Below are 26,179 nucleotides of genomic sequence, written 5' to 3' on the forward strand. Positions count from 1 at the left end.
AGGCTAATTTCAGATAGTATTGAAAAGTCAGCACTGGACAACCTTATTCAAAGTACTTCCCTTAAAAACTTCCCCGGGAATAAGAATGCTCCACACTCAACAGAAAATAGCTACGGCTTGGTCATAACTGAGGAGACACAGCAGAGAACTGTTTGCAATAAAGCAAAAGATCTCTTTTTTTTTGCTTTTCCTGACTCCTCCCTTTTGTGCTCTGGAGATTCTTAATGAAAAATGTTCACTCAAAAGATAAATATGAGCTTTTTACAGTCTAGCATGAGCAAAGAAGCAGCTATTCATAGAGGCAGATGCCCAGCAGCTTATTTGAAATACTGTTCCTGCTGATAGCAGAGCAGCATTTGGAACAGGGAATTTGTGTTTTGGACAAAGCATTTTTTACAGTTACTGTGTGATACGACAAGAAGAGGATACAAAGAAAAGCAATGAGAAGAAGGTAAGGACGGAGCTGATGTGGTTTCATGAGAATTACTGTAATTACAAAAGTTTTCAGCAGTACTGTGTTGGTGGGTGCACTGTTCCTTACTGAATACTTGAAATATATCACCTGCACCCCTGAGGATGCTGACAGCAAATTCAGTACTGGCAGGAAGATGTGGGGACCTGATGCCACTGCTAGTCAGGCTGTGATGCTCCCCGATCAGCAGGGTTTCTTCCTCTGATCTTGTGCGTCATGTTCCAACTCCCTAAGTGGAGTCAAACCACCCAAAATCACTTTCAGAAATGGGTACACAGCAAGGCAATTAGATCCCAGCAACAGTTTTGTTGGCTCCAGAAGACTTAGAGCTGGGTAAGTGTTTTACTGCTCTCTGGATCCAGACTCAGTTCTCATATTCAGGCTTAAAGATGCCACAAAACATTTGCAGAGAACACTTTTCTATTTTTTGAAAGTGTGTTTAGCCAAAGAAACATAATTAAGAAATCATGTTTGGACTTCACTTAGTTCTTTACTAGATTTCAAGGAAAAGCAAGCAAAAGAATTTTTCCAATTCATCTAGAGTGATAGAGCCAGGGGAGAACACATTATGACCTTCCCCTATTTCGATACTGTCCGTAAACCTCCCTAAAAGGGGCAACTCTATTCACTAAAATGCTGTTCTTTCTTGATTAAAGAAGCATTTATTTAAGGGTAATGGAAAGCATTTCACTGGTGTGGCTTTATTTGCTTTCTGGTTTTTTAAATAAGGAACACAGCTTTCATGTCACAGGTGTGCTGAATTGTCACAGCAGCTAACAAAGGAGTCATCCTTGTCATCAGCTCACTTGATTCTGTCTTGGGTAAGTCATACAATAAGCTAGTAACATGTCAACTGACTAATGCACCATGGAATAATTTTTTTAAAATAATTATAAGGTGTTTTGTTTTATTTTTTTTCTCTGACCAAGCAGTAAGGGTCTTGTATGCTGTTTTCATTAATGTAGCTACTTATGCCATGAAATACCACTGAAATCAATGGGACTATTTATGGAGTCATTTGTTATTCAAAGGGCTTGATTCTATGATTATTTATTCTGGTTTTTCACTAGTGTTACTCTGCTTACTTGAACAGAGTTACTTCTATTTTAGCTGATGCAAAAGAAACTACAGTCAAAGGTGACAGAGTCTGGCACTAAATTGCTTTGTAAATAGTTGCTTCAAGATAAAGAAAAACAATATCTTTGGATAAATGCAAATCATGATTGAACAAAAAGCTCGATCTGGATTTTGTGTATTCGGTTGGATATTCCAAACAAAAATGAATGCTCAAAGGTAGCATTATTTTTGAAGCTTGAACACTCCGTACGTGCTTGACAAATAGCATCTGTCTAGAATTAAATCTTGCCTCGCTGATGTCATTAGGAGACCTTAAACAGAGATCAGATTTCATCCTGAAGGAACAGGCTTACAAAGGCTTTTGTTAACAAAGTTCTTAACTTAATAATGCAGAGGAGCCCAACTCATGGGCTATTCCAGTATATTTCAATTATTTAATTGAGTCCACAATCTACTTCCAGCTACCTCCTTTCCCAAGCACCTCAAAGATGTGGATGGAGACTAAACTGCAGGTGAGATGGATAATCCTAATAGCTGCAATCTCCTATTTCACAGCCATCCTGACAATTTGGTCCTCTGCCTAAAAAACACAGACATCTTGGTTGCCTGACAGGTACAAAGCTCATTCCCTTGCAAGGCAGAGTTCAAAAGCTCCCCTTTTTGGAATTTCCAAGGCAGGCGGGGAGCAAGAAATGATCTACAACAGCCTGTGTATGAGCTATTGCAGGAAACAAAAAGGCTTCTAAGAAGCACCAGACTTACTGTGCCTGCTTTGTATGGGCTCTGTGTAAATGTGTGCATACTTTCAGATTTTATGCACATGTGAAGATCAGCTGTCCCTGGTATGCATGGTGGGTGGCATGCTGTGGCAGGAAGAATGGGCTCCGCAGTCGTAATTGGTAAGCTTCTGATGAGCTGACTGAGCACAGTACACATCATGTAGCACTTTTCACATTGCCAAGTTAACAGCTATCACCAGAGGTAGAATTTAAACTGCTGGAATAAACAAAGTCAAGGGGAAGTATCTTGCTGAAATGTCACCTCCCACAGAGCTTGTGGAAAGCCATTACTATTGTAAAGGTGCATATATGAGATTTCAAAATGTATAGTATGCCTTAAAAGATACACTTCAAGAATGTAAAACATACAGCAAGGGCAAACAATTATCTTTCCCAGAGTTTAAATAAGATTGCCATTTTTTATACATTGGAAACTTCCCAGTAGCTTTCAGATGGTTTATTATTATACAAAGTAATCTACCTCAACTAAAGTAGTTCACTTGAGGAAAAAAAAAAAAAAAAAAAAAGTGATTTGTGGTTATAAACTTTATAGAGGTTTAACTTGTCTACCTTACTTTGTCTGAAAGATAGGGCTATAATCTCAGACAGCTACCAGGAGAATTAACTGGCTCACAAATTGGAAGCACTTTATTTAAGTGCCAAGTGAACTATTGTCAGAGGTAGAGCTGCTCAAGCAATAACCCTGCACCAAAGTAGCCCCAGAACACCTGTGGGTCTGAAGAACAAGTATCTTTCTCCTTTATTCTGTTTCTTCTTTCAGAACTGCAAACATAAAGATACTTCCAGCTACCATGGCTCTCGTATGGGCTGTATTTCCTGAGAGAACAGATGACTCCTCCGGCTGGACCTGCTGGGCATTGGGAAGGCGGACTGAAGGGCAGACAGGGCCAGAAACCAGACAGCATGTGAAATGTCAGCCCCAGAGGTTCCCTGGGGGATGCCTGATGCTCAAGTCGTGAACAGTCTGTGCTGCAAAAGGGAGGGCTGTGCTGAATGAAGGGGTCTGCAGGGCTGGGGTGGTGGCCCAGCTGAGTGCTGAGTTTTGTCTTTGACCCTTTTCCCTGTCCTTCAGGGCAAGGGCACAAGGCTAGGGCCCTAAAGCACACTGTCAGCAGGTATCTCTTGGTGCTGGTGGGACCTTATCTGGGAGGCAGTCCTGACTGCAGCACAGGGAAGACATTGAAGGCTCTGAATCCAGCTAATACTGTCTGATTATTGTTTATGGGCACTGAACAAAGACTAAGTAGCTAAGGAAAAGGGCAGAACATTGCTGTCCCCAAAAAAGAAAGCAGACTGGAGACTGCATGTGTTGCAGAGTGTTTATAGGCAGATACAAAAAACACATTTCCGAAAATAACATCTGTAGGGATTGATGGGCTACCCTGTCCTCTCCGGGATTTTTGCTCCTGCACTGGCAGATCTGGCAATGAGGTGCTTTGGTCCATAAGAAGTGTCAGCTTTACCTGCGAAGCAGCCAAAGGGGGTGGGCATGAGTGAAGAATGGGATGGTTGCAGAAGCGGGTTGCGGGTCAGAGCTCCCAGCCCCGTGCTCAGCCCGAAGCAGGGCCCAGGTGCAGGGCAGCCCCGGCCCCGGGGAGCCAGCGGCTGCTCCGTGTCAGCGGGACCAACGGAGCCATCACGGAGCCATCACGCAACTCGCTGTAGGCCAGCTTGGCCGTGCCAAGTGTCCTTTTTTTTTTCTTGTCCATTACTAGCACAGGTCACCCGATCTGTGGCACTGTTGCACACATTCGCGGGTGATAAAATAAATAGCTGGAATATGGGAAATTAAGCAATTCAAAGAAGACCAAGAGCCAGCAATAGAGAAGTGTTGCCTTGGTATCAATCACTATTCTATTTGAAATCTTTGACACACACGGAAGAATTGTATCTTTTTTAAAATTCTCCTCTCCCCCTGCCCTTCCTTGTCTATCTCACTGAGGTGACCCTGATGTACACATACAATATGTGCATGTGAAAGCACTATTACCACGATTGTGAAATCCCAGAGCAACGTGTATTTCCCCGGCCCTGGCATCGTTCCCCACCTTGCACTGGGGGCTGTGGAGGAGGCAGACGAAGTGCTGCTAGCAAATTAGAGAAGCTAACAAACCTCAAAAGGGACAAAGGCAGGGCAGGAGGGGATAATGCATCCTGCAGCCCTGCGCCGAGGAGAGGAGAGGATACCTGGCAACCCAGGCAGGGAGGGAAGAAGGAAAGGGAAGCCCATGGGACCTGGGGGGAGAACAGAGGTACTGGGGCCATACCCTTGAGAGACCCACCCTGGTTCCTGCCCTCCTAGCTACTTTGCTTTTTGATTGTTCTTTATCCTCAATTTGAAGGAGGAAAAAAAAAATAGAAAAAGAAAAAAAAAAGTATTTTTTATGAAGGGGGCAGTAAATTCGTATTTTGCTTCTTGCTTGACTTGAGGGCTAGAGACTAAGCTCTTTCGCTGGTTTGAATTAATGTCAGGAGGAAGAAACACACCCGGGAAAATTAGATAGGAGAAGGATCGCCTTTTGCTAAAAAACATATTTTCGTTACTTTTATTTATTTGTGCTTATTTTTCCCACGACGGTTCTCCGATTGTAAGGAAATATACCGAGTGTGAAATAAACGCTTCGACAAAGTAAATAACTGTTATTACTTCTACCCGTCCATAAATATGGTATAAAAATAATAATTGATCACATTACTTTTCATTTCCCTGCCTACACTTACTGAAGGACACCGTGCAACCAAAGCTGCCATGGGCGTTAAGGCAACGGGACTTGCTTTGGGGCCAGGGTGGCCCTGGTCCTGCCCAGGGGGGAGGGTCCAGCTGGGTGGAGGGGCTACAAGACCTCTTCTGCTCGGGGGGCTCCCTGAGAGGTGTGCCTAGGAAGGAGCTGATGAGAAGGAAGGAGGGTTGGGGAGGTGCTCCCGGGCTGGGGAGATGCTCCCGGGCTGATGGCAAGGCTTGAGCTCACCGGGCGCAGGAGGCGGCCCCCCCTCGGCCTTCAGGACCTCGTTTTTTTCCCCAAAGCTCGGGCGCCGCTTGGCAAGGCCGCAGCCCTCGGGGCGGCAAGGGGTCCTGGGGGTCATGCCAAGGGGCGGGGGGGCAGGACGGGGCCCGAGGGCTGAGCCGCGGCGACACCTCCTGTGGTGTAGTCTCCTCTCCAGAGGAGTCGAGGGCAAGCTTCTGCTTCGTAATAGCCCCGGTAAAACCAGACACACTGGCAGACCCCTAAGGAGGCTCCGGGGGAGCCGGGCTGGCGGCGGGGATGGGGCCCCCGGCGGACACCCCTCCCCCTGCGGGAGCCCGGGGGGGGCCGCTGCCCCCGCCGCCGCTGCAGCGCTGGGCTGCCCGGGCCGGTGCTCGGCGGGGCAAGCGGGCAGCCAAACCTGCCCACGGCTGCGGGCAGCGGGGAAACACGAGGAACGTCCGGAAAACCAAAAGGAAACTACAGCAACAAAATGAATTAAAAAGGAGGGAAATTACGGGTCTCAAGTTTTCCTTAGTTTACCTGCCAAGGCTTCCAAGCAGGAGGGAAAAGGAGCCTTTGGCTTTTTGCTAAAGGAATCTCTGTGCGTTCCCGACCGGAACGAGGTCTCTTCACCGCCAAGCACCTCTCTTTCGAGTATGTTCACATTAGGTATGATCATCATAATAGTAACAACAACCCCGAGAATTATGAGACAAGAGCACGTTTGACAGTGTTTGAGAAATTCAAATACAGCTGCATCGGCTTTGTCTCTGGTTCAGTCACATTTATTTCCCCAAGCTAGGCAGACAGCCTGAATGAAGCATGACAATGAGTTTTGTAAATAGCAAATGGAAGGGTTTGCTGGGTTGTTGGGTTTGCGGGTTGGTGTTTTTTGGTTTTGTTGGTTTTGGTTTTTTTTTTTTTTTTTTCTTCCTCCCCTCCCTGTTTGATTTTACTCGCAATCCAAATAACCTTCCTCGGTGAATGTTTCAAACAAGAGAATATGAGCGGGAGGGGGACGAGGGGGGCTCATAATTGCAGGTTCCCTCTGGAGCTGGAATTAAAACGCTGACGGCGTGTGTTGCAGAGGAAAGGTGCAGAGGCAGCCTCTGCTCTGACGGCAGGACGGCTGTGTTGTCACTGCCATGGCGTTTATTTACAGCCAAGCACTTGAGAGCAAACGCCGCTTCAAAAGCGGGAAAGTTGTGGGCCCTGCTCTCTATGCCCGAAGCACCAGGGCCCCCCCTTGTAGGAGAGGGACCCCCAGAGGGAGAGAGACCCGGCTCCGGGGCCCTGCTCCCTCCTCTGGGATTAAGCAGCCCGACTCCGCAGCCGCGCAGGATGCGCAGCGGGCGCGGTGCTGCCTCTGAGCAATTCCACATTGACACCTTCCCTGCTGAGATCTGCGCGTCCCAAAGCGGGTCGGGGGGGGGAAGGAGGGGGGAACAATCAGCTGGAGGCGGCTTAAAAAGATCTCAGTCAGTAGAGCAAAGAGGTGAACATTAAGACAGCTCGTTTCGATCGGTTACTCTTGTCAGGTTCAAGTGTCCTGTGCTTGGAACGGCGCACAGACCCGTACCCCAGCGGAGGCACTGAGGATGGGGGGAAAATAATAATTTATTTTTCGTGCACCAGATTCCTCTCCCTTATTCCGATCAGGTCGTCACTCCTACGGACCTATTCTGCTTTCGCTGGGTGAGAAATGTATTCCTTGCTTTTATCGAGCTCTTACTCTTCACCCTCCCCTTTCCATTGTCTCAGGAGGGAAAAGAAAAAAAAAAAAAAAAGAAAAAAGAAAAGAAAAAGAAAGCAGATTGTTCTGCACAGACGAGTTAAAATACATTTGCAAATGCGTCTGCAGCTCTTCAAAACTTTCCCTGCTTCCTTATCAAAGCCACCTTCCCGGTGGGAGAGTCGGGGGAGCTTGTTTGTTTGTTTTGGGTTGGCTCGAAGCTCTCAGTCTGTCGCTTGTTATTGCCTAGCGTGCTCGACTCCTCACGGCCGGCATCCCCGGGTGATGCTGTGGTCCTGGTAGCTGGATCCGAGCCGCTGAGCACTTCACCTGATGCACAAATAACCCCCAAAGTTTCCCGCAGAGACTATTGTGTTTTCCTAAGTTTGGCTGAACATACCAGTGACTATTTTTCTTGGACTCCTTTTAGCCTCCGCGGTTTCCGTGGAAGCCTTTTCTTGTGGCTGCCATTGCAGCCCTTATTCATGAGGGAGGTCAGGAGCCGGACGACGGCATCCTTACCTTTTCCTGGGAGGGCAGGAGGGAGGAACGGAGGGAAAGCGTTGTCGCCTCGGGAAGCCCATCGCGGTGCAGGCGAAGCCTGTCCCTGCTCTCCGCAAAGCAAGGAAAGAGGTTGTAATAATAGAGTACAAACATGTGTTTTGTTTTCTATTAAGTCGATAGACCAGACAAGATCTGCCCGGAGGAAAAGATGACTTGAGCTGTTAATGAGAGCTGACACTAAGATTTAAATAGTAAGAATAGTAAGGGCTCGTTTCGCCAGCGGTGTCTCAACAATTTTTTTTGTTTGTTTGTTTTTTTTTTTTTCCTTTTTCACAGCTCTGGGACGTGCCCACGCTAGGCTCGGGCGGTGCGCGCAGGGAGTGCCGGCCCGCGGGGACACCTCGGAGAGGGACGATGAAAGGGACCGTCACTCCCGCGTCTCTGCTTTTTTTTTTTCATGAAGGTCTTTTGAGGTGGGGGCGCGGGGGGAGGGAGACGAAAGCGTTTAGATTCTTTAGATTCTTTTTTTTTTTTTTCTCAGAGCTGCGTGTGCGTAAACGCGCAAAAACCCGACACCTCGAAGAAAGAGCACGCGTTTTGTGCTGATACCAACACCGCACCGAAAACTTTTTTTTTTTTTTTTTTTTTTTTTTTTTTTTTTTGGAGGGGGGTGAGGAGAATACAGAGGTGCCTGACCAACGGTGCAAACCGACGGGAAACCTCGTGCCCCTGGCGGGGTGTGTGTGGGGCGGGAGATGGGTCCCTCTCCGCGCCGCGGCCCGGCGGCCTCGCGCCGCCACGGGGCACCGGCGCTGCCGGCTCGCGGCCGCTAGATGGCGCCGGCGCCGTTCGCATCGGGCTCGCGCCCGGCGGGAAGGAGCCGCCGCCGCCGCTCCCTCCGCGCCCCTCCGCGCCCCTCCGCGCCCCTCCGCGCCCCTCCGCGCCCCTCCGCGCCCGGGGACCCGCCGCCCGGCACCGCTCGGCTCGGCCCGGCTCTGCCCGTGCGTGGCCGCGGCGGCCCCTCCACTGGGCACCGCGGGGTCCCGGGGCGGGGGGGAGTTCCCCAGGGGAGTCAAGGCTTCCCGCGGCCCCGGCTGGGGCTCCCTCGGTCGGCGACACCGGGACGGGGTGGGGGGGAATGGGGGAGGGACATTTTGGTGTGAATTATCCCAAAAAAGTGGTCTCCGCAGAAGGCACACGGAAGGTGCCGAGCTGGGAACCTGGGTGGCGCGTCCCCGCGGGGATGTGAGGAGTTCGTGGGTCGGCCGGTTTGCAGGGGCCCGGCACGCCGGGGCGCCGCGGGGTGCTCGGCTCCGAGGGGAGCCGGATCCCGTCGGCAGCGGCTGCTGAACACGGCGGGGTCCCTGCCCGGGGCCCGGGGCCGCCTGCCGCAGAGGCGACGCTCGAAACCGGCGGCTGGCCCCGGGAACGGCTCCAGAGATGAGCATTTCTGTTGTGTGAAGTGCCCGCATTAGCAGCCCGAACACGTAGGAAAGGGCTGACATCTGCGGTTTGGTACGAGGCACCCGAGAAATGACAGACCTCCCGGTTCAGAGGGGCGCCCCCGCCTCGGCTGCCGGCACGGGGGGACGACGGGGGACCCGCCGGTCCCCAGGGAAGGAAACCTCCTCTTCTGAGATTTCCCCAAGTTTAAAAGCAGGGATGCGACACCGTCTCTCCATTTGGGCCATTCACGGTCAATGCCCAGAAGTGGGAAGACAGGGGGAGACCTTCGGTGTAAACTTTTGAGCCTGGTTGCAGTGGGAGCACAAATAAGAATAGTTTCCAGGCTTTTGTCCCCGGTTTCCAAAATAACACATAAAACCGAGGGTGCACCGTGGGTGATTTTTCTCATCCTTCGTGTCAACGCACCTCTGCTTTTGCCTCCTCACTGCATAGTTTAATCCACCCCTGATTTTTTGCAAGCCCGTCCAGATTTCTGGCCTGAGTTAGAAAGAAGCCGGAGCTACTTTATTTGTAAGGATCCGCGCGGGCTGGCGGGCCCCGCGGGGCAGGGGAGAGGTTTGGGACCACGCAGCGCTCCGCGCACGGGGGCAGGATCCGCGCGGGGCGGCGTGGGGTCCACCCCCTTGTGAACGCACACACGCGCGAGAGGGGCAGAAATGTGGAGACTTGTCGGGAGGGGAAGATAAAGAAGAAATTAAAATAGAAAAAGAAAAATTCGTTCGGGATTAAAACCGGGGGGGGGGGGGGGGAGAGAGAAAAATAAGCAGTCCGCAGAAAGAGGAGTCTTGAAAGTTTCCGCTGGCTCTCCTCGTATTTTGTGTCGTTTGAACTGAGGTGTTGCAGTCACATCACGGAGGGCATGTGCCATCTCCGCGGGTCTGCGTTTGTATGATCAAAATATTAAGGGGCACTCTTTCTACTTCGATGGGTTTCCCAGCAAGCGCTCAGAAAGGAGCAGCACGGCTAAATGGCACCTTTAAGTACCAAGCTATGAGGCGAAGGATGTATTGTAAGAACAGATGAAAGTATGCGTGGCATAGCTGGTATTTATTGGCATTATCCAAAAAGAAATAAGTTAAAGAAATGTTCGGTATTCCATGATACAATTGTTGCACAAAGTGCCTTCAATCAAGTTGGTTTGTTTTCAGGGCTTTTTTGCAAGCGTCTTCCACACGCTTGGTTTGAAGGGAGAGATCTCCTGGGCTGTTCTGCATTTTCGGGGACGATCAAGTCCATCCTGAGAGAAAGAGTCTCTTTAGAAGGAGAAAAAGTGCTTCTTCGTGGAGCTCAATGTATTTTTTTAAGCGCCGTATCTCAGAGAAAAGGCCTCTTGTAACAGATTCCTAGATCGTGTCAAATTATAACAAACTGAATCGCAAGAAGCAATTACAAAGCAAATATTGTGATCGGTGTTGTGGGTAAAATCGGAGCCGGGTTTATAGAGGAATATTAACTCTGATTTTCTTTTTTTTTTTTTTTTTTTTAAATCAACAGTGATTAGATTCGTGTTAAGCCTAAAGACTTTTTCCTGTAGATGGCGTCCTTTGGGTACTGAGTAATCAATAATAATACAGTCGTACTCAGGAGACTTTATTAAGCCTTGGATAATAAAATAATTAATAATTTTTTTTTAGTTAGATAGTTATTGAAAGTGAAAAAACCTTGATTTATCGTAAGCAAAAGTGTGTTTCTCCTTCACGTGGATGCAAATAAAAACTGTTTGAATAAATAAGTTGTTTCTGAACATTTTGTTGTCAAAGTGTTAAATGTCCCCGTCATTTTTATTCAAACACTAACATGATTACAGCCAATTATATATTCACCAGTGTTCTTTATTTTAGAGTAATTGTACTTGTCACTAATAAAACAGAGACATAATGGATCGCTACTGTTCTGAATTTTAAAGCAATTTTCTGTAATTTGATTGAATTATACATCGTCTCCGCTACTTTTTTTTTATTTCTATATTTTGAAATCCTATTTTCTTGAAAATTGCAGCTCTATTCCTGTTTTGTTGTTCCTGAAGTAACGAAACCTTCTGTAACATTTATAAATAGAGCCTCGTCCCTTTTGAAATGTAGAAAATCATAATTTCAGCCCCAGCATACTGAAAGCTTTAGACTTCAAACCCGAAAGGCCGGAGGAGCGCCTAAAGCAGAACACTTGGCTCAGCGCGGTGTCCTCCTTTGAGAGGAGAAGCAGAACGTAAGCAAAGAAATCAAAACTGCGACGTGCATAGGGAGGGTTGATCACTTTATTGCAATCATTTGGTGTGCTTCGTGGGGCTCAGGTGTAGCAACACGTCAAGACAAGCAGTTCAGTTGCTAATATTTACCACGGGAGAATAGGTAAAGACACGGGGAAAAAAATAAAACTCCAATTACGTTCCTCCAAGCAATTAGAGCGATTATCCGTATACTGTCCGTATGTTCTTTTCGGTGGTGATTATAGGTAAGAAGCCCAGGAGTGAGTTTGCTATCTTTAGGCACAGACAATAGAGCCGCAGAATGGTACAGAAGTGCCCGGAGATGCCGCACACGCGGGCGAAATACTGCGCTGCGCCGTTCTCCTGCTCCTCGGGCGGTTTTGCTGAGGATGAGCTCTCAGAGGGTTGGGTTTTTGTTGTTGTTTTTCGAAGCCGAAAACATGCCTTTAATTTAGCGATTGTATCAACCTTCAACGCGATGAGATATGATCTGCGTTGTCGCCAAACACAAATCAAAAAATGATACAAAGGCTTTCACAAGGTAATTTCATATGACAAAACACGTGCCCACCACAGCGGATAAAGTTAAATTATCGTTTGCAAACCGTGCGGCTGAGTGAGAAGGTATCACTTAGGTACCTTTAGCACAGTCAAACACGAGTGTTTTTTCCGCGGGAGGCGCGGGCGGGCAGGTGCTGGCTGTGAGCCCGCCAGCGAAGCCTCAGCCGGGACCGATCCCGACCCTCGGCGAGAACACGCTTCTTGCTTGTGCGGGCTCACTCTTTGATAGAACCACCGAAATTAGCTGGTGGTCGCCTTGGAAGGAAAAAAAAAAAAAAAAAAAACAAAAACAAAAACCCAAACAACCAAAAACAAAAACCCCAATGTGTTCTACTCCCAAACTGCTATCTTTTTATTAATTCCAGCGTGTACAAGGACCTGTGAGCCTTTTCTTTACCCTTTCATTGATGTTTTGAAATGAGTGTGAAAATAAAGTGTAATGCCATCCTCTGCTAGTATTCTGCTAGTAGGCAAATGGAAATTATTTATTTGTGTTCGTTTCCGGAGCTACGGCGTGATTTCATTATTTAGGTGGAGTTTACAGCTCGATTATAATAAACATTGTTTTCTAAAAATTCCCTAGGAAACATAACGCGCGTGTGTGTGTGCAAGCCTATGCGAGCGCCCCATCTAAAAGATGGAGAGGAGAAAACACACAAAGGAGATGCATCCCGGGAGAACTCTTTCTTTCAACGTTTTTCCTCTCCGCATTGTCAGTGCACGGTAAGTCTGTCTGCAGCCGCTTCTCATCCTTGGTCAAATTATTGTCGAGGCAAAACTACAAACCCCAGGCTTTAGCGAAGCACCGTCCGTGCTCGGTGGGAGGGACACAAATGGGATTTAACTTGTTGCCAGTCATTTTTGTGTGTTTGTTTGTTTGTGCTGGTGCTTTAAAAGCGAAACAAATTCCAGAAACAAAGCGGGGGGGGTGGGGGGTGGGCTGGGGAGGGAGGGAGGAGGAAAACAAGCTCTGTATAAAAGACATATCATATTAAAATAATACATGAACACACCCACTGATATCAAGGGTACGATATCAGCCCTTCCCCAAGAAACTTATTTATAAGTGGTAGCGGTTATAATCATCCAACAAGCCCCTTACCATCACTCCCCCCTCCCTCCGCTAAAGAAAGAAAGAAAGAAAACATGGAGACCACCCTGCCCGATAGAAAAAGTGTTCAGAACAACCCACATAAAGAGGCAGCTCCTGCGAGCCCTCCTCATGCGGGGAGACCGAGGAGCGAGCCAGCTCTGCTTGCCGGGCAGCCCCCTCGGAGCCGGGGCCGGGGCCACAGCCGGTCCTGCCAGCCCCGGGTCCCGCCGCTGCCCTGCGCCGCCCGGGACGGGCACCGGCACCGGCACCGGCACCGGCACCGGCACCGGCCGCGGCCCCGGGCCCCGCCGCCTCCCGCCCGAGCCCCGGGCACGGGGACACCTAAAATCGGCCGCGCTCCGAGGCTCGCCCAACGCCCCCCGCTCCAGGGCTGTCGCTGGCTTTTGTGCTACACCGGGCATTTTGCTATGGTTACCAGGGGGCCCCGGGCCGGGCTGGGGGTGGGTGGGGGAAGGTGTTGCGCTTTTGTAGGCCCTAAGAATCGGGTCCGCGGCTGACCTGGCCGAGCCCGAGGTCCCGCGGAGCCGAGGGGGCGGTGGAGGCGCGGGGCGGCGGGGGCAGGAGCCGGCGGCTGCCCGCCCGTGGGCCGGGCCGGGGGCGCGCCTCTTCCCGCGGGTTACCGAAAAACTGCAAAACCAGATACATGTGTCATTTGCCAAAGATTACGTTTATAAGAGGCTAAAGAGCTTTTAGAACAACACCATGAAAATATTCCAGCAAGAGTTTCTTAGGAATCAAAGAGCAGCCAGAAGTCCCTTCAAGCACTGTCAGGCTGTGGGGTTTTTTTTTGTTTGTTTTTTTTTTTTTTTTTTCCTCCAGGTCCTCCAGGTCTTTCTCTTTCCCTGTATTTTAGTTCCCGATTTTTCCATTCAATCTGATAACTCCGGCAAAACCGCCGTGTTGGCCAAGAATGTTTTAACGGTAAACACAGAAGAAAACAAAATGATGTATTTAAACCCCGAGAACAATACGAGGTTTTTAACTTGTCCGTTCCCGCCCTGCATTTTATTATCGTCGTCGGCATAAATCTACGCGTAATTATGAAGAGATATTTTAGTTTTCGGTTTGGTTCCCGAATTAGGGAGAGCTTTTGTTACACAGGGACACGTATTACCTAGGCAGGTGTGATGGCTCTCTTATGCATGCTGGCATATAAAATAATAGCGACATTTAGGAACTAAAAAGCCGCACGTCTTAACGTTAAAGTTGGCAGCGAGTGTAAAAATATTCTGTTCTGAAAAACAGTTCTGTCAGTGGCAGCTGAATACACCAAATCTCGTGGACGCCCTACACTCTCTAGCTAGGCTTTCTGTGGATGATATTCGACAGCTACAGGAATAAATAAATAAAATCTTCATCTTTTAATTAAGTTGATTTAATTCAGACCTCTCCACCCAGCGTAGCCGCCGTGGGAAATGTATACTCCAATGTTTACTCGGATCTCTTTCTGTCGCTACTCTATCTTGTCCTACACTCACGACACCAGCAAAGCTCTCTGGCCCCTGCAGCCATTGTTCCCCATTTCCACCTTCTCCGTCCAACCTCCGCCCGTCCAAGAAACTTCCTAAAGTTCCGCAGGAGAGGAACTCTTTGCATCTAATTGGTTAATGCCATTGTTTTACCGCTGCCTCTCCCTAGCTGCGCAGGCTTCTCGAAGGTATAGAGTGCCCCGCTGGCTGTTCGTTATGGCACAGCGCAGCTTCTCAAAAGATCATCGGATGGAGAAATTTCGCTCTTCTTGCAACATTTAAGCAACTGAGCAATTAGTTCTGAATGGGGGTGGGGGGAGGGAAGACTAGAGAGCTTGGGGGGGGGGGGGGGGGGAGGGAGAGGAGATACAACACAACTAGCCCGAAAACAACAGGGGTGGGGATGCATGGGAGGGGGACTTAAAATGTTTGTATTTAAAGGGTGCTTGCAAGGTCTTCGGCACAATATGTGCTGCTCTCCTTAAAGGGGCACTGAGTGCCAATAACCATTAGTCATCCAGCAGGGACTTTTCACTACAGATCTATCTTTAGGGGGAGTTCCCCGAAGACTCCGAAGGGAACAGAGCTGCGGATTTCAAACCCGGTCCAGTTCCAGTCACACAGTGCCTGCGTACCTGCTGCAATAGAAGGGAGAGATACTTACCAGAGTTTCGGGAGCGCGCCGATAGCCCAAAGGTCTCCACAAGTGCTCCTTTCCTCTGCGGAATACTATCTTGCATCCGAGGCAGTTCCCAGTCTATATTTGATGTTAACATTTATGCTATCTCAAACATGAGGCTCTCCCATAGACATTTTTTCCAGGGTTTTCAAGCAAATTTCTCGGTGCCACAATGTTATGATGGAAGGATGCTGAAATGACAGGCCTCGTAGACGCTTGTCTTAATCATCGGCTTCTTAATTTAGTTTTAGTGCTGTGGTTTTGTGTGTGTGTGCGTGTGTGTGTCTGCGCGTGTGTGCGCGCAAGAGAAGCCTCTGACAACCTGCAGCTTCCTAATGACTGACGAGGCAGGGCTGCTGCAGCAAAGTAACACTTCCCTGGTGTGAAGACCTCTTACTGGGAAGTTTAGTTCACTACTGTTCTCGCAATCCTAATCGTACAACCTGTAACCAAAACCCATGGAAGAAGGATACAGCACGCTAGATAGACTACCTTCTAATCACTAAACATTAGCACCACTACCAGCTGTTGAGGATTAACTGAAACTTGGCTGGAGATGGACACCTAAACTTAAATCTACAAATGCGGGTAGAAGGGTGGACCGTTGAATACTTCTTCCTCTCCCTCTTTGCCTCCATTCATCCATCCACCTTCAGTCCCATTCACCCCTCTTCAAAATGTTTGACTACCTCTTTCTCTTTGTTAGCGAACCGCTCTGTCCCCATTCGCCATGCCTTAGCAGCAGGGTATCAGTGTCTGCTGAGCAGCCCTTACCTTAATTGCTCAGGTAACCTGGAATAAATAAGGCAAGCTTAGAGTCAAGGGGGAATAGAATTATATATGCGTACATCCAGGCATTTACTGTACCGAATGTGATATTACTGATTGTTAAACCAAAGTGTCCCGACTCGTTTCATGGAAGCATGATGCCATCGAAGCGTGGTTATTAAATACCCTTTCTTCATGGCTGAAAAAACCCTCATTCATTTCTTAAGCTGTCAGTACATTTTAGCAGCTTAACCCCTTGAAAGAGTCTGAGAGTACAGAGCCGCTGTACCCGTGTGAAGGGGGATTGAAGGCTGGAGCTGGGGGGCGGCAGGGGGTATGCTATATGCACTGAGCTTGCACTGGAGAGCGTCTGTTTTTCCTTTGGCCTTTAATTAAAAAAAAAAAAAAAAAAAAAAAAAAAAAAGAGGGAGAAAAGCGTGCAGTTGAAACACTATCCCTACGAGTTATACCCAAGAACTGCACGGAGGTTGCTGTTGAATGGCACTTCAGCCAGGATGTTTCGGCTCAGTCATTCACCCCCGTCCTGACCCCAGAGCTGGACCCTCTCTGCCCGTTCCCGCCGCTCCGTGCAGCGGGTCCACAGCGTGGGCCAGCGCGCAGGTGAGGGAGCATCCATGCTCTGCAGGGAGCTGGGTCCCCTCCACACACCCACTCATGTTCCGCAGGGCTGAGGTCGTGTGCTTCCATTCCACACACAAGCGTCTTCTCCAGACACCCCACAAAAACTTCTCTCTTAGAAAATGCTGCTGTGAGGGACTTTCTCACAAGAATTCAAGTTTAGCCAGAGCTGAGGGGTCACACTGGCTGCTCACGCAGCGCTACAACGCACAAAGCCACCACTGAAGTGAATGGGAGTCATGGCCAGGGCAGAGCTCAGGGAAGAGCTGGCACTAGAGCAAGGCTCCTGCATTTCCAAAGTAAATATCCCCAGTTTTATAAACAGAGAATTTTCTGCGGAAGAAAAGAAAAAAAAAAAAAAAAAAAAGAAAGGGACTTGAAATTTAAAGTCCAGCAGAAATAATAATTGATTCTCTTACATATCCTTTTCTGTCCTGTAAACAGTGAATTAATCTTCATGGGTTTAGAAAGCTTCATGCTACATATTGGACGCAACATTTCCTTTTTTGGTAGAACTGTATATCCACGGCATTAAAAAAAATAATAATATAAATCCTAAGTTTGTGCACAGAGCTTTATTCTGCACCCGTGACAAATGACTGAATGTTAAATCTAGATCATCAAACTTTTTAAAAGCATGCTTCTTTCGGTGTTAGCCCTTTGCTCAGAAATGCAAAAAGATAAAACATTTATTTTCTTCCCTACTACATTTTCATCCCTGATCACAACGCAAAGCAAACTCAGCTTTGACCTAAGAAACACCTCAACGCATTAAAATTTCAACAGGCAATGTCAATGTTACATTAAACGAGAACTCCTCCAGTTCGCTGCAGAGCTGGGATTTGAATAAAACGTTCAATGTTAACAAACAATACACACGTTTGGCACTTTGTGTATTAAATGGATCAAAGCGATTTGATAAGGCACAATACACCATTTGTACAGACCTGATTGAGTTAATATAATATCAGCAAATTTTACAGCGAAATGAATCTGTTTCTTTTCTTTGTGTTTAAAACCAGCACAGATTACAAATTTTAATGATCTGAAAATGTTTGGTATACAAAATCATGCTTATTTCAGTATTAGCAAAAACACAAGAAATTTTTCAACACAAACACCCAGCTGTGTCTATTTTAAAAGCAGTTCAATGACAGCTTGCACTTATGAGCATGCAATCAGCTAATTTCGCTTTTTTTTTCTTCTGTGTTAATCAACACTTTCCTTCCTGCATATCAGAGTACAAATAGTATAGTTACTCCACATCAGTAAATGTTTACGTAACCTGTCCTTTCTCAAGAATCCGGTTACACCGAATCATTACATGCTAGACCGAGTAGGAAAATGCACTGGGCCCAGCCATCCTAAAGGGATCCTAGTGCACCATAATGACACATATTAGTTAATGACCATCATAATCATAATAATATGCAGGAATCTTACCTTTCCTCTTACCCTTTGCCATGGTAGAGTCAAGTCATACCCTCCACATCGCTCTCATCCTTGAGAATTCCCATACATTGACTTCAGTGTTGAGCAATGAAGTGATTACAAATTGACATGATTTCTTTAAACTGCATTTCTAATAAAAAAAAAAAAAAAAAAAGGTAAAAAATAAGAGTGGTTGATCATTGACTTTTATCTCTTTTTTTGTCAGTAGCAACCTGTTATGAAATTGGATAAATAAATACAATTGTGGTAAGGTCATTCGAGGTTAATCCAATGCACAGAGTTCATGCCATTCCCAATTGCAATTGTTTATTACCAGTCCATTGTAATTGTTCTCGTTATTTACTCTCTCTTTCTCACATTCACTCTCCCTCCGTCACACACACACACACACACACACACACACACACACACACACATACATACAAACACATATATAAAACGCACATCTACACATAATCACATTTGCTGCGCTGAGTTCTAACCTGAATTTCCCCGGGATAAATTGTTTGAGCTGGGCTTGAGCTGCACGTATTATTTCTACGGCATTTTTTTTTTTTCCCCCCTGCAGCACAAACGCAAACTTTCGGCAGCTTAACGCGGCGCTGTACGTTGCTTTTGCCCGCAGCTCCGGTCTGGATGTGATCAGCCAGCTCTCCACCCGTTACATTTCCCTTTCCCGAGTGAGAAAGCTGCGCGATTTATTTCGCTTTCTTTCAGGGCTGACTTTCCTCCCGGTGCTGACGGTAAGGAACGACGGGGACGATTACGACCCGGTTCCCTGGTCCCCGGGAGCTGCCGCCGTCAGCCCCAGCACCGCCCGCACTCGGAGGACGCCGGGCAGAGAGCGGCGGTGCCCACGGTCCCGCCGGCCCCGAGCCGCTGCCCCCCGCCGTGGCGAAACTAAACCCCGCGGAACCGAGACCCGTGGCCGGACACCGCGGGCCGGGCCGGTGAGGGGGGGGGGGGGGGCAAGAAAACGCGATATATAGATGTATAATTCATGGGGTTCTTGATACTATGATTTATTGTTTTTACACCTGACACGCGGCCTTGCGCTTTGCTGGCCGAGGCCGCCCGGCAGCGCGAAGGGGGACGCCGGGGGCCGCCGGCGGCCCGGCCAGGGAAGCGGCAGGCGAGAGCTGCGCGGGGCCGGGGAAGGGGCCGGGCAGCGCGGAGCGGGCCCCGCACACGCACACGCACACGCACACGCACACGCACACACACACACACACACACAGCGGGCGGAGAGGAGGAGAGGGCTCGCTCGCCTCCCAGCCTGCCCAACTCACATGCCGGAGCGCGGCGGGGACGGGCCGGACACCGCCTCCCCCGGCAGCCCGCCGTCCCGCCCGGCCCCAGACCCGCGGGACCGCCTCATCGTCCGCGTCCCCCTCCGGCTGATTTTTTTTTTTTTTTTTTTTTTTTTTTGTCCTCTTGGTAAAATAATAAATAGCCATAAACCGACAGCGGGGCCTAGGAAAAAATAAACTCGCCGAGTGACTTCGGCGGGATCCGCAAAGTAGTACCTCCGCCACCGGTGCGCCGCGGCCTCCTCGCCCACCCGGCCTCCCACCCCGCCTCCTTTCGCCGCCAGAGGAGGGGGCAAAGAGGGACGGGGCAACTTTAGTCCACCGGATAAACTACGAAGTAGGAAACGCGGCCGGGCCTGCAGCCGTGGGACGGGCGTTGTTTGTTTGGCGTGAGGGGATTTGTGCGCGGAGCGAGGGGCCGGGGAGGGAGTGCGGGGGGGGGGGGGGGGCGGGTGGGGTGTGGGTGCGCGCAAACCGCCGCGGTGATGCGCCCCTGCGCCGGTATCCCTGCGCCGCGGGAGCCGGAGGGGGGGCGGGGCGGTGGCGGGAGGGGGCGGGGCGGAGGGCCGCCATTGGCCGGCGGGCGGGCAGACGCGCCGGCACGCCGCCGGCCCTGATTGGGCGGCCGGTGGGAAAGGTTAAACCAAAAAATTTTTTACAGCCCCGGTGCGTGTCTGCAGCTCTGAAATTAATTGCGGCCAGGGCGGTCTGTATAGCCCGTCTCCGCTCGCTCCTCGCCGACCCGCGGCTGCGGCTGCTCCTTCCTCCCCCCTGCTCTGCCTTGCCGGGGGAACCAGGCACCATGAAGTAGCTTTTTTTTTTTTTTTTTTTTTTTTTTTTTGGTGTGTGTTTGTGTGTTGTTTTTTTTTTTTTTTTGTTGTTGTTGTTGTTGGGTTTTCAGAGGGTTTTTTCCCCCTTTTTTTTTTCACCTTTTTTTTTTTTTTTTTTTAACTCCGCTCTGACTCGGTTTGATTTTATCTGATTGGTGATTATTATTACTATTATTTTTTTCCCTCCCCGGCGGTTCCTGTCCTTGCTACATGACTTGCCAGCGCTTGAGACTGCGGTCCAACTGCGCTGCCGCCGCCGCCGCCGCCGCCGGTGGTGCCGCCGCCGCCGCCTCGGCCGCCGCCGCCGCCGCCGCCGCCCCGAGCGCTGCTCCCTCGGCCGCTGCAACTTTCCCCCTCAGACTAGTGTGTGATGTTGGACATGGGAGATAGGAAGGAAGTGAAAATGCTGCCGAAATCCTCCTTTAGCATAAACAGCCTGGTGCCCGAAGCCGTCCAGAGCGACAACAACCACAGCAGCCACAGCCACCACAACAGCCACCACCCCCACCACCACCACCACCACCACCACCACCACCACCACCCGCCGCCGCAGCAGCCCCAGCGAGCCGCCGCGGCCGAGGAGGAGGACGAGGAGAAGGGGCAGCTCCTCCTGCCGCCCCCCGCCGCCACGGCAGCCGCCTCCGGCGCCCTGGAGGTGGCCAAGGCGGACATGCTGGCCGGCAAAGGCGATGCGGGCGCGGCGGCGGCGGCAGCAGCGGAGCTGGAGGAGAAGGAGAAGGCGTCGGAGGAGAAGAAGGGGGCGGCAGAGGGGGCCAAGGACGGGGAGAGCGGGAAGGAGGGGGAGAAGAAGAACGGCAAGTACGAGAAGCCGCCGTTCAGCTACAACGCTCTCATCATGATGGCCATCCGGCAGAGCCCCGAGAAGCGCCTCACGCTCAACGGCATCTACGAGTTCATCATGAAGAACTTCCCCTACTACCGGGAGAACAAGCAGGGCTGGCAGAACTCCATCCGCCACAACCTCTCCCTCAATAAGTGCTTCGTCAAGGTGCCCCGCCACTACGACGACCCGGGCAAAGGGAACTACTGGATGCTGGACCCTTCCAGCGACGACGTCTTCATCGGGGGCACCACCGGCAAGCTCCGCCGGCGCTCCACCACCTCGCGGGCCAAGCTGGCCTTCAAGCGGGGCGCCCGGCTCACTTCCACCGGACTGACATTCATGGATAGGGCAGGATCCTTGTACTGGCCTATGTCCCCCTTCCTCTCCCTGCACCACCCCCGGGCCAGCAGCACTTTGAGTTACAATGGGACCACCTCCGCCTACCCCAGCCACCCCATGCCCTACAGCTCAGTGTTGACTCAAAACTCCTTGGGAAACAACCACTCCTTTTCCACGTCTAATGGGTTAAGTGTTGATAGACTAGTCAATGGAGAGATACCTTATGCCACTCATCACCTCACAGCAGCAGCTCTGGCCGCCTCAGTGCCGTGTGGCTTGTCAGTTCCCTGCTCCGGCACCTATTCCCTAAACCCCTGCTCTGTAAACCTCCTAGCAGGACAGACGAGTTACTTTTTCCCCCATGTTCCTCACCCTTCAATGACTTCTCAAAGCAGCACTTCAATGACGGCCAGGGCAGCCTCCTCCTCCACATCGCCACAGGCGCCCTCCACTCTCCCCTGTGAGTCCTTAAGACCTTCTTTGCCAAGTTTTACAACGGGACTTTCCGGAGGACTTTCTGATTATTTCACACATCAAAATCAGGGGTCTTCTTCAAACCCTTTAATACATTAACATCCATGGGATCAGACTGTAAGTGAACATTTTACACACATTTGCATTGTAAATGATAATTAAAAGAAAAGAAAAAGAAAAAAAAAAAAGCAAAACAAAAAAGTCCAGGTATTTTTTATTAAGTCCCCCATTTTCTGTACGTTTGTTCAGTCTTTAGGGTTGTTTATTATTCCACCAAGGTGAGGAGTGTCAGCAAGGTGCAATGTGGGGAGATTACATTGTAGACTATGAAGTTTGGAAGACAAAATTATAGTAGAATGTGTATCTAAATAGTGACTGCTTTTGCAATTTTTTTATTCCAATACGATAAATCTATCACTAAAAGCCGCCAGATTCTCCATGTTTGCAGTATTATAAGTTATCATGGATATGTCGGTGGGTGCAGACCTTGAAAGAAAAAAAAAAAAAAAACACCACTAAATTTATGAAAGCTATAAAAAACTTAAAACGTAATTTGTATTTAAGCAGAAATAATACTGAAAGATGCCCAAGAACTACATTTTGGCCATTTATTATTTTATCCATTTCTTTACTGAACTGCTTTTTTTTTTTTTTTTGGGTTCCTTTTTTTTTTTTGTTTGTTTGTTTGTTTGTTTGTTTACTTTTAGACCAAAGATTGGGTTTTAGAAAATGCACTCAGTGTAAGGAGTAATTTAAAAAAAAAATAAAAACAACATTATTTCAGTTTGCAGCACTGCCCGTTCAAATGAATCAGAAGGGGACAAAATTAATGATTGCCTTCAGTTTGTGTTGTGTATATTTTGATGTATGTGGTCACTAACAGGTCACCTTTATTTTTTTTCTAAATGTAGTGAAATGTTAATACCTATTGTACTTATAGGTAAACCTTGCAAATATGTAACCTGTGTTGCGCAAATGCCGCATAAATTTGAGTGATTGTTAATGTCGTCTTAAAATTTCTTGATTGTGATACTGTGGTCATATGCCCGTGTTTGTCACTTACAAAAATGTTTACTATGAACACACAGAAATAAAAAAAAAATAGGCTAAATTCATATATACTTGATAGTTTTTTTGTCTCTTTTATTAACTAAAATTAATATGCCAGAGGCTTTAAAGTTGCAGGGAGATCAGAGCGCTGCTTATTACAGCAGTCCACCATTTTTCATATGCTCCTTTCTCCCCTCTCCTCCCCCCCGCACCCCCTCAGATCATATTGTCTTTAACAGCAGTATTTTCAAATGTAAAGGATCAGGGTATTTAATTAAACGTCACGGCCACGATTGTGATGTCCGTTTTGGGGCAGAACTCTTATCAAGTCTGCTTAAAAATTGTTAGTACAAGGTAGGGCGTCTTACTGAAAACTCTGCCTTACGCTGAAGGTGCTTAAAATTGCATACGCATATATATACCTATATATACATACATATAAAATTTAAGTATATATGCACACGTTAGAAAAAAAATAAGGTGCATTATTGCATAGATACGTGTTGTTCTTGCAATCTCTGAAATGCATTCAAAGAATTGTTCTTCTGACGGCAATTAGTTTCGACTCTCTGACAACTGGAGATAAATTAACTATGAATGTGTATGTGTGTGTATATACATATACATATTAGCTTTCATACAGTCATTTGCTCAAATTTAGCAAGCTATGATACGTGTGTGTATCACCCTCGATCCTTACCTTAAAGGAACACTGTTCCGGAAGTATCTGGGCTATATATCTTTCTATACTTTTAATGCTGCAAACGCTTTGGCTGCCGATACTGTAAAAGTGGGGCCCGTGTCCCGGCTGGGAGCGGCGCCCGTGGCCCCCGTGGGCGTGGGGGGAGCGCGGCGGCGGGGGGGTCGCAGCGCGGCGAGGCAGAGGGCTGCCGGGTCACGTGACGGCCCGGCTCGCATACCGATGTTTCCCCGGGGGGGGGGGGGGCGGGGGGGCGGGGGGGGGGAACAAACCCCACAGACCTGCGTGGATGCACTTCAGTGTAAAGTTTTGCACTGGAGCTGCTCCCTGCTCCGCGCCCACCCGCGGAGAGGCTTGCGGAAACCCCGCAGCCCACGCGAGCCCCCGTGGGTATGCTCCGTTGCCCGGAGAATCTATCCATTAGTTTTAAGGGGGCAATGCTACGACTAATTTTAAGAGGCAGTTAATCCTAAAAAGAACTGGTTTCTTGACGAGTTTAGGGGAGCCTGTGAAAACCGCAACTCTTGAAAATAATTAGAAAACTTGTGCAAAAGGTTTAGGAACTAATTGGATCCTGCGGTGAGTCCGCAGAGGACAAGTTGTTCATTTGTTACGTTTGTGTAGCCTAAACTGGACTCTGCAGCAGTGCAATAAGCCGGCGACTGCTCACAATAGGCCCAATGAAAAATAATCTCTAGTCGGAGATGTTATCGCAAACGCTTTAAAGAGCTGATCTTAGAAAGACAGAAAAGAGGAAGAAAAAAAATGCCGGGAGGTGAATAAAGAAGCAATATAGAATCTGAATTCCTGCAAAGAGAGTATTTGCCATGCTGCAAAAGTAAGGAGAGGGAGGGGAAGTCTTCCGAAAATAAGTAATAAATAAACAGATGCAAGCAGATCTGCAGGAAAGAGAGAGGAGTGAAAGGTTACGGATGAGAGATGGGACACCCAGCTCTGCACTATGTGGGGGAGAAGGAGAGAAAACTCTGATATTCTTGGCTTTCACTCTCACTTCTGCAATTCAAAATTAATCATCACGATGAGAAAAAGGTTGCTTTGTTTGGGGATAAAGAGATGATACCACCACTTGGAAGCGCCTACCCTCCCCCATATTCTTCACTTTATTGTCATTAAAAGAAGTGATCACAAAAAACTAACAAACAAAACTCCTTTGCAGCAAACCTATCAGAAATAAGAAAATTAAATAGATGTGATTTAAACTCTTGAAGCCTTGGGATCCCATTCCGTATACTTGTGCCTAAGCAAATTAAAAGAATGGCATCTGCTGCAGCTGACAAAGGAGATGATTTATTATTTACCACTTGCAATTGGTTCTATACTGTAGGGAATCCAGCAGCATGTACTTAAAAGTATTATTTAGTTTGCAATTACAAAAAGATCTGCTGACAGTGTACTAAAAGGAGGAAAAAGACAAGTCAGGTTGGAGGAAAGCACACTCTCGCCATGTCAGAGTTTGGGGCTAGCTAATAAGCATTAATTAGATAAGCGTGATGCATAATTCCTGAAAAGGGTAGTCCTGATGTATGTCTCTCCAGACTTGCTTTAGGCAAGCACTGGCTCTCAGTGCTCTCCTTTAGGTTCAGCCTAGCAAAGTGCTGCCTAAGCAGCTCAGGTGCCCCAGACTTTTCCCTCTTGCTCTTGCTCTGGGGGAAGGGGTGGCTGCAGAGCTGGTAATTTATTCACGTTTCCATACACATATTACCTACATCAAGACTGTCTTTGTAAAGGAAAAAAAACCCAAAATGCTAAAGTTGTCAGGGATCGTAGCAGCACTGCCAAGGCCCCAAACATGCCTTTACCTTTGCCTGCTCCCCAGCCAGAAAAACTCTTTTGTTCGCTGAGGATGTCTTTTAGGCTGATCTTTGCACAGGCTCGCTCGGTACTGAATGTGAGGTTTTGGGTTTGGTTGTCTTTTTTTTTTTTTAAAAAAAAAAAAAACAAACAAACAAACAAACAAAAAAAAAAACCAAAAAAAAACAAAAAACAGGCAATAACAATTCTGTTATCTGATATTTGTTTCCATGGTGGTGTATATGTCAAATTCTCAAGCTAAGCTTTCGAGATTTTTTTTTTTTTAATATGCACATTTCTAGAATGTTGCAGTGTCTTAGCGTTGTTTCTTTAGCGTTTCCTAATTTAGAGTGTTTATGGGGGACAGATGGTCTTTATGGAATTAAGGAGCTATTGTTATATTCCTAGTTGATGTTTGAGGTGATTAACTTTGCTCACATAGATCGTAGGAGAAGAAATCTGCTCATCAAGAAACCTCCAATTACGATTTTAAGATTGCCTTTGCAACCATGTTTGAGGGATAATAAACTGTAACTCGAATCCACAATGCAATATTTGGCTAACCAATTTTTGACATATTTCAAATATTTTTCTTTTGTTTCAGTAAAATAGCGTCAGTTATGGGGAATGTATTCTTACGAACAGGTTTATAAGAAAGCGAACAATAATATATTTTGCCTTAAATGGCACAAAACTACTGTTTGGGGGAGTGATAAATTTTTTAATCTGGTACTTGAAAAAATAGTTTAACTGGGACGTCATTTTGCTCTTTATAACTTCTGATGATGATTATTAAGATTTATGTCAGAAATTATGATTCAGGTACACACCCCCTCACCACTTGTGTTAACATGAGGTCTCAATCACCACGTATTCACTATGCACTCAAGCAAAACTCCCACTGAACGCCGGTC

General features: G+C 48.0%; 1 protein-coding gene across 1 annotated transcript; it reads left to right on the forward strand.

Annotated features, from left to right (window-relative positions):
- The first annotated feature begins 20,233 nt into the window (after window positions 1-20,233).
- FOXG1 (forkhead box G1) lies at window positions 20,234-21,874 on the forward strand. Its single transcript, XM_009976742.3, has one exon. It carries the CDS (start codon window positions 20,417-20,419, stop codon window positions 21,800-21,802), a length of 1,386 nt encoding a protein of 461 aa, XP_009975044.3. The 5' UTR covers window positions 20,234-20,416; the 3' UTR covers window positions 21,803-21,874.
- Window positions 21,875-26,179: the final 4,305 nt, after the last annotated feature.

This window comes from Tyto alba, unplaced genomic scaffold, assembly GCF_018691265.1.
Source record: "Tyto alba isolate M040663 unplaced genomic scaffold, T.alba_DEE_v4.0 Super-Scaffold_18, whole genome shotgun sequence".
In the NCBI taxonomy this organism is placed as follows: Eukaryota; Metazoa; Chordata; class Aves; order Strigiformes; family Tytonidae; genus Tyto; species Tyto alba.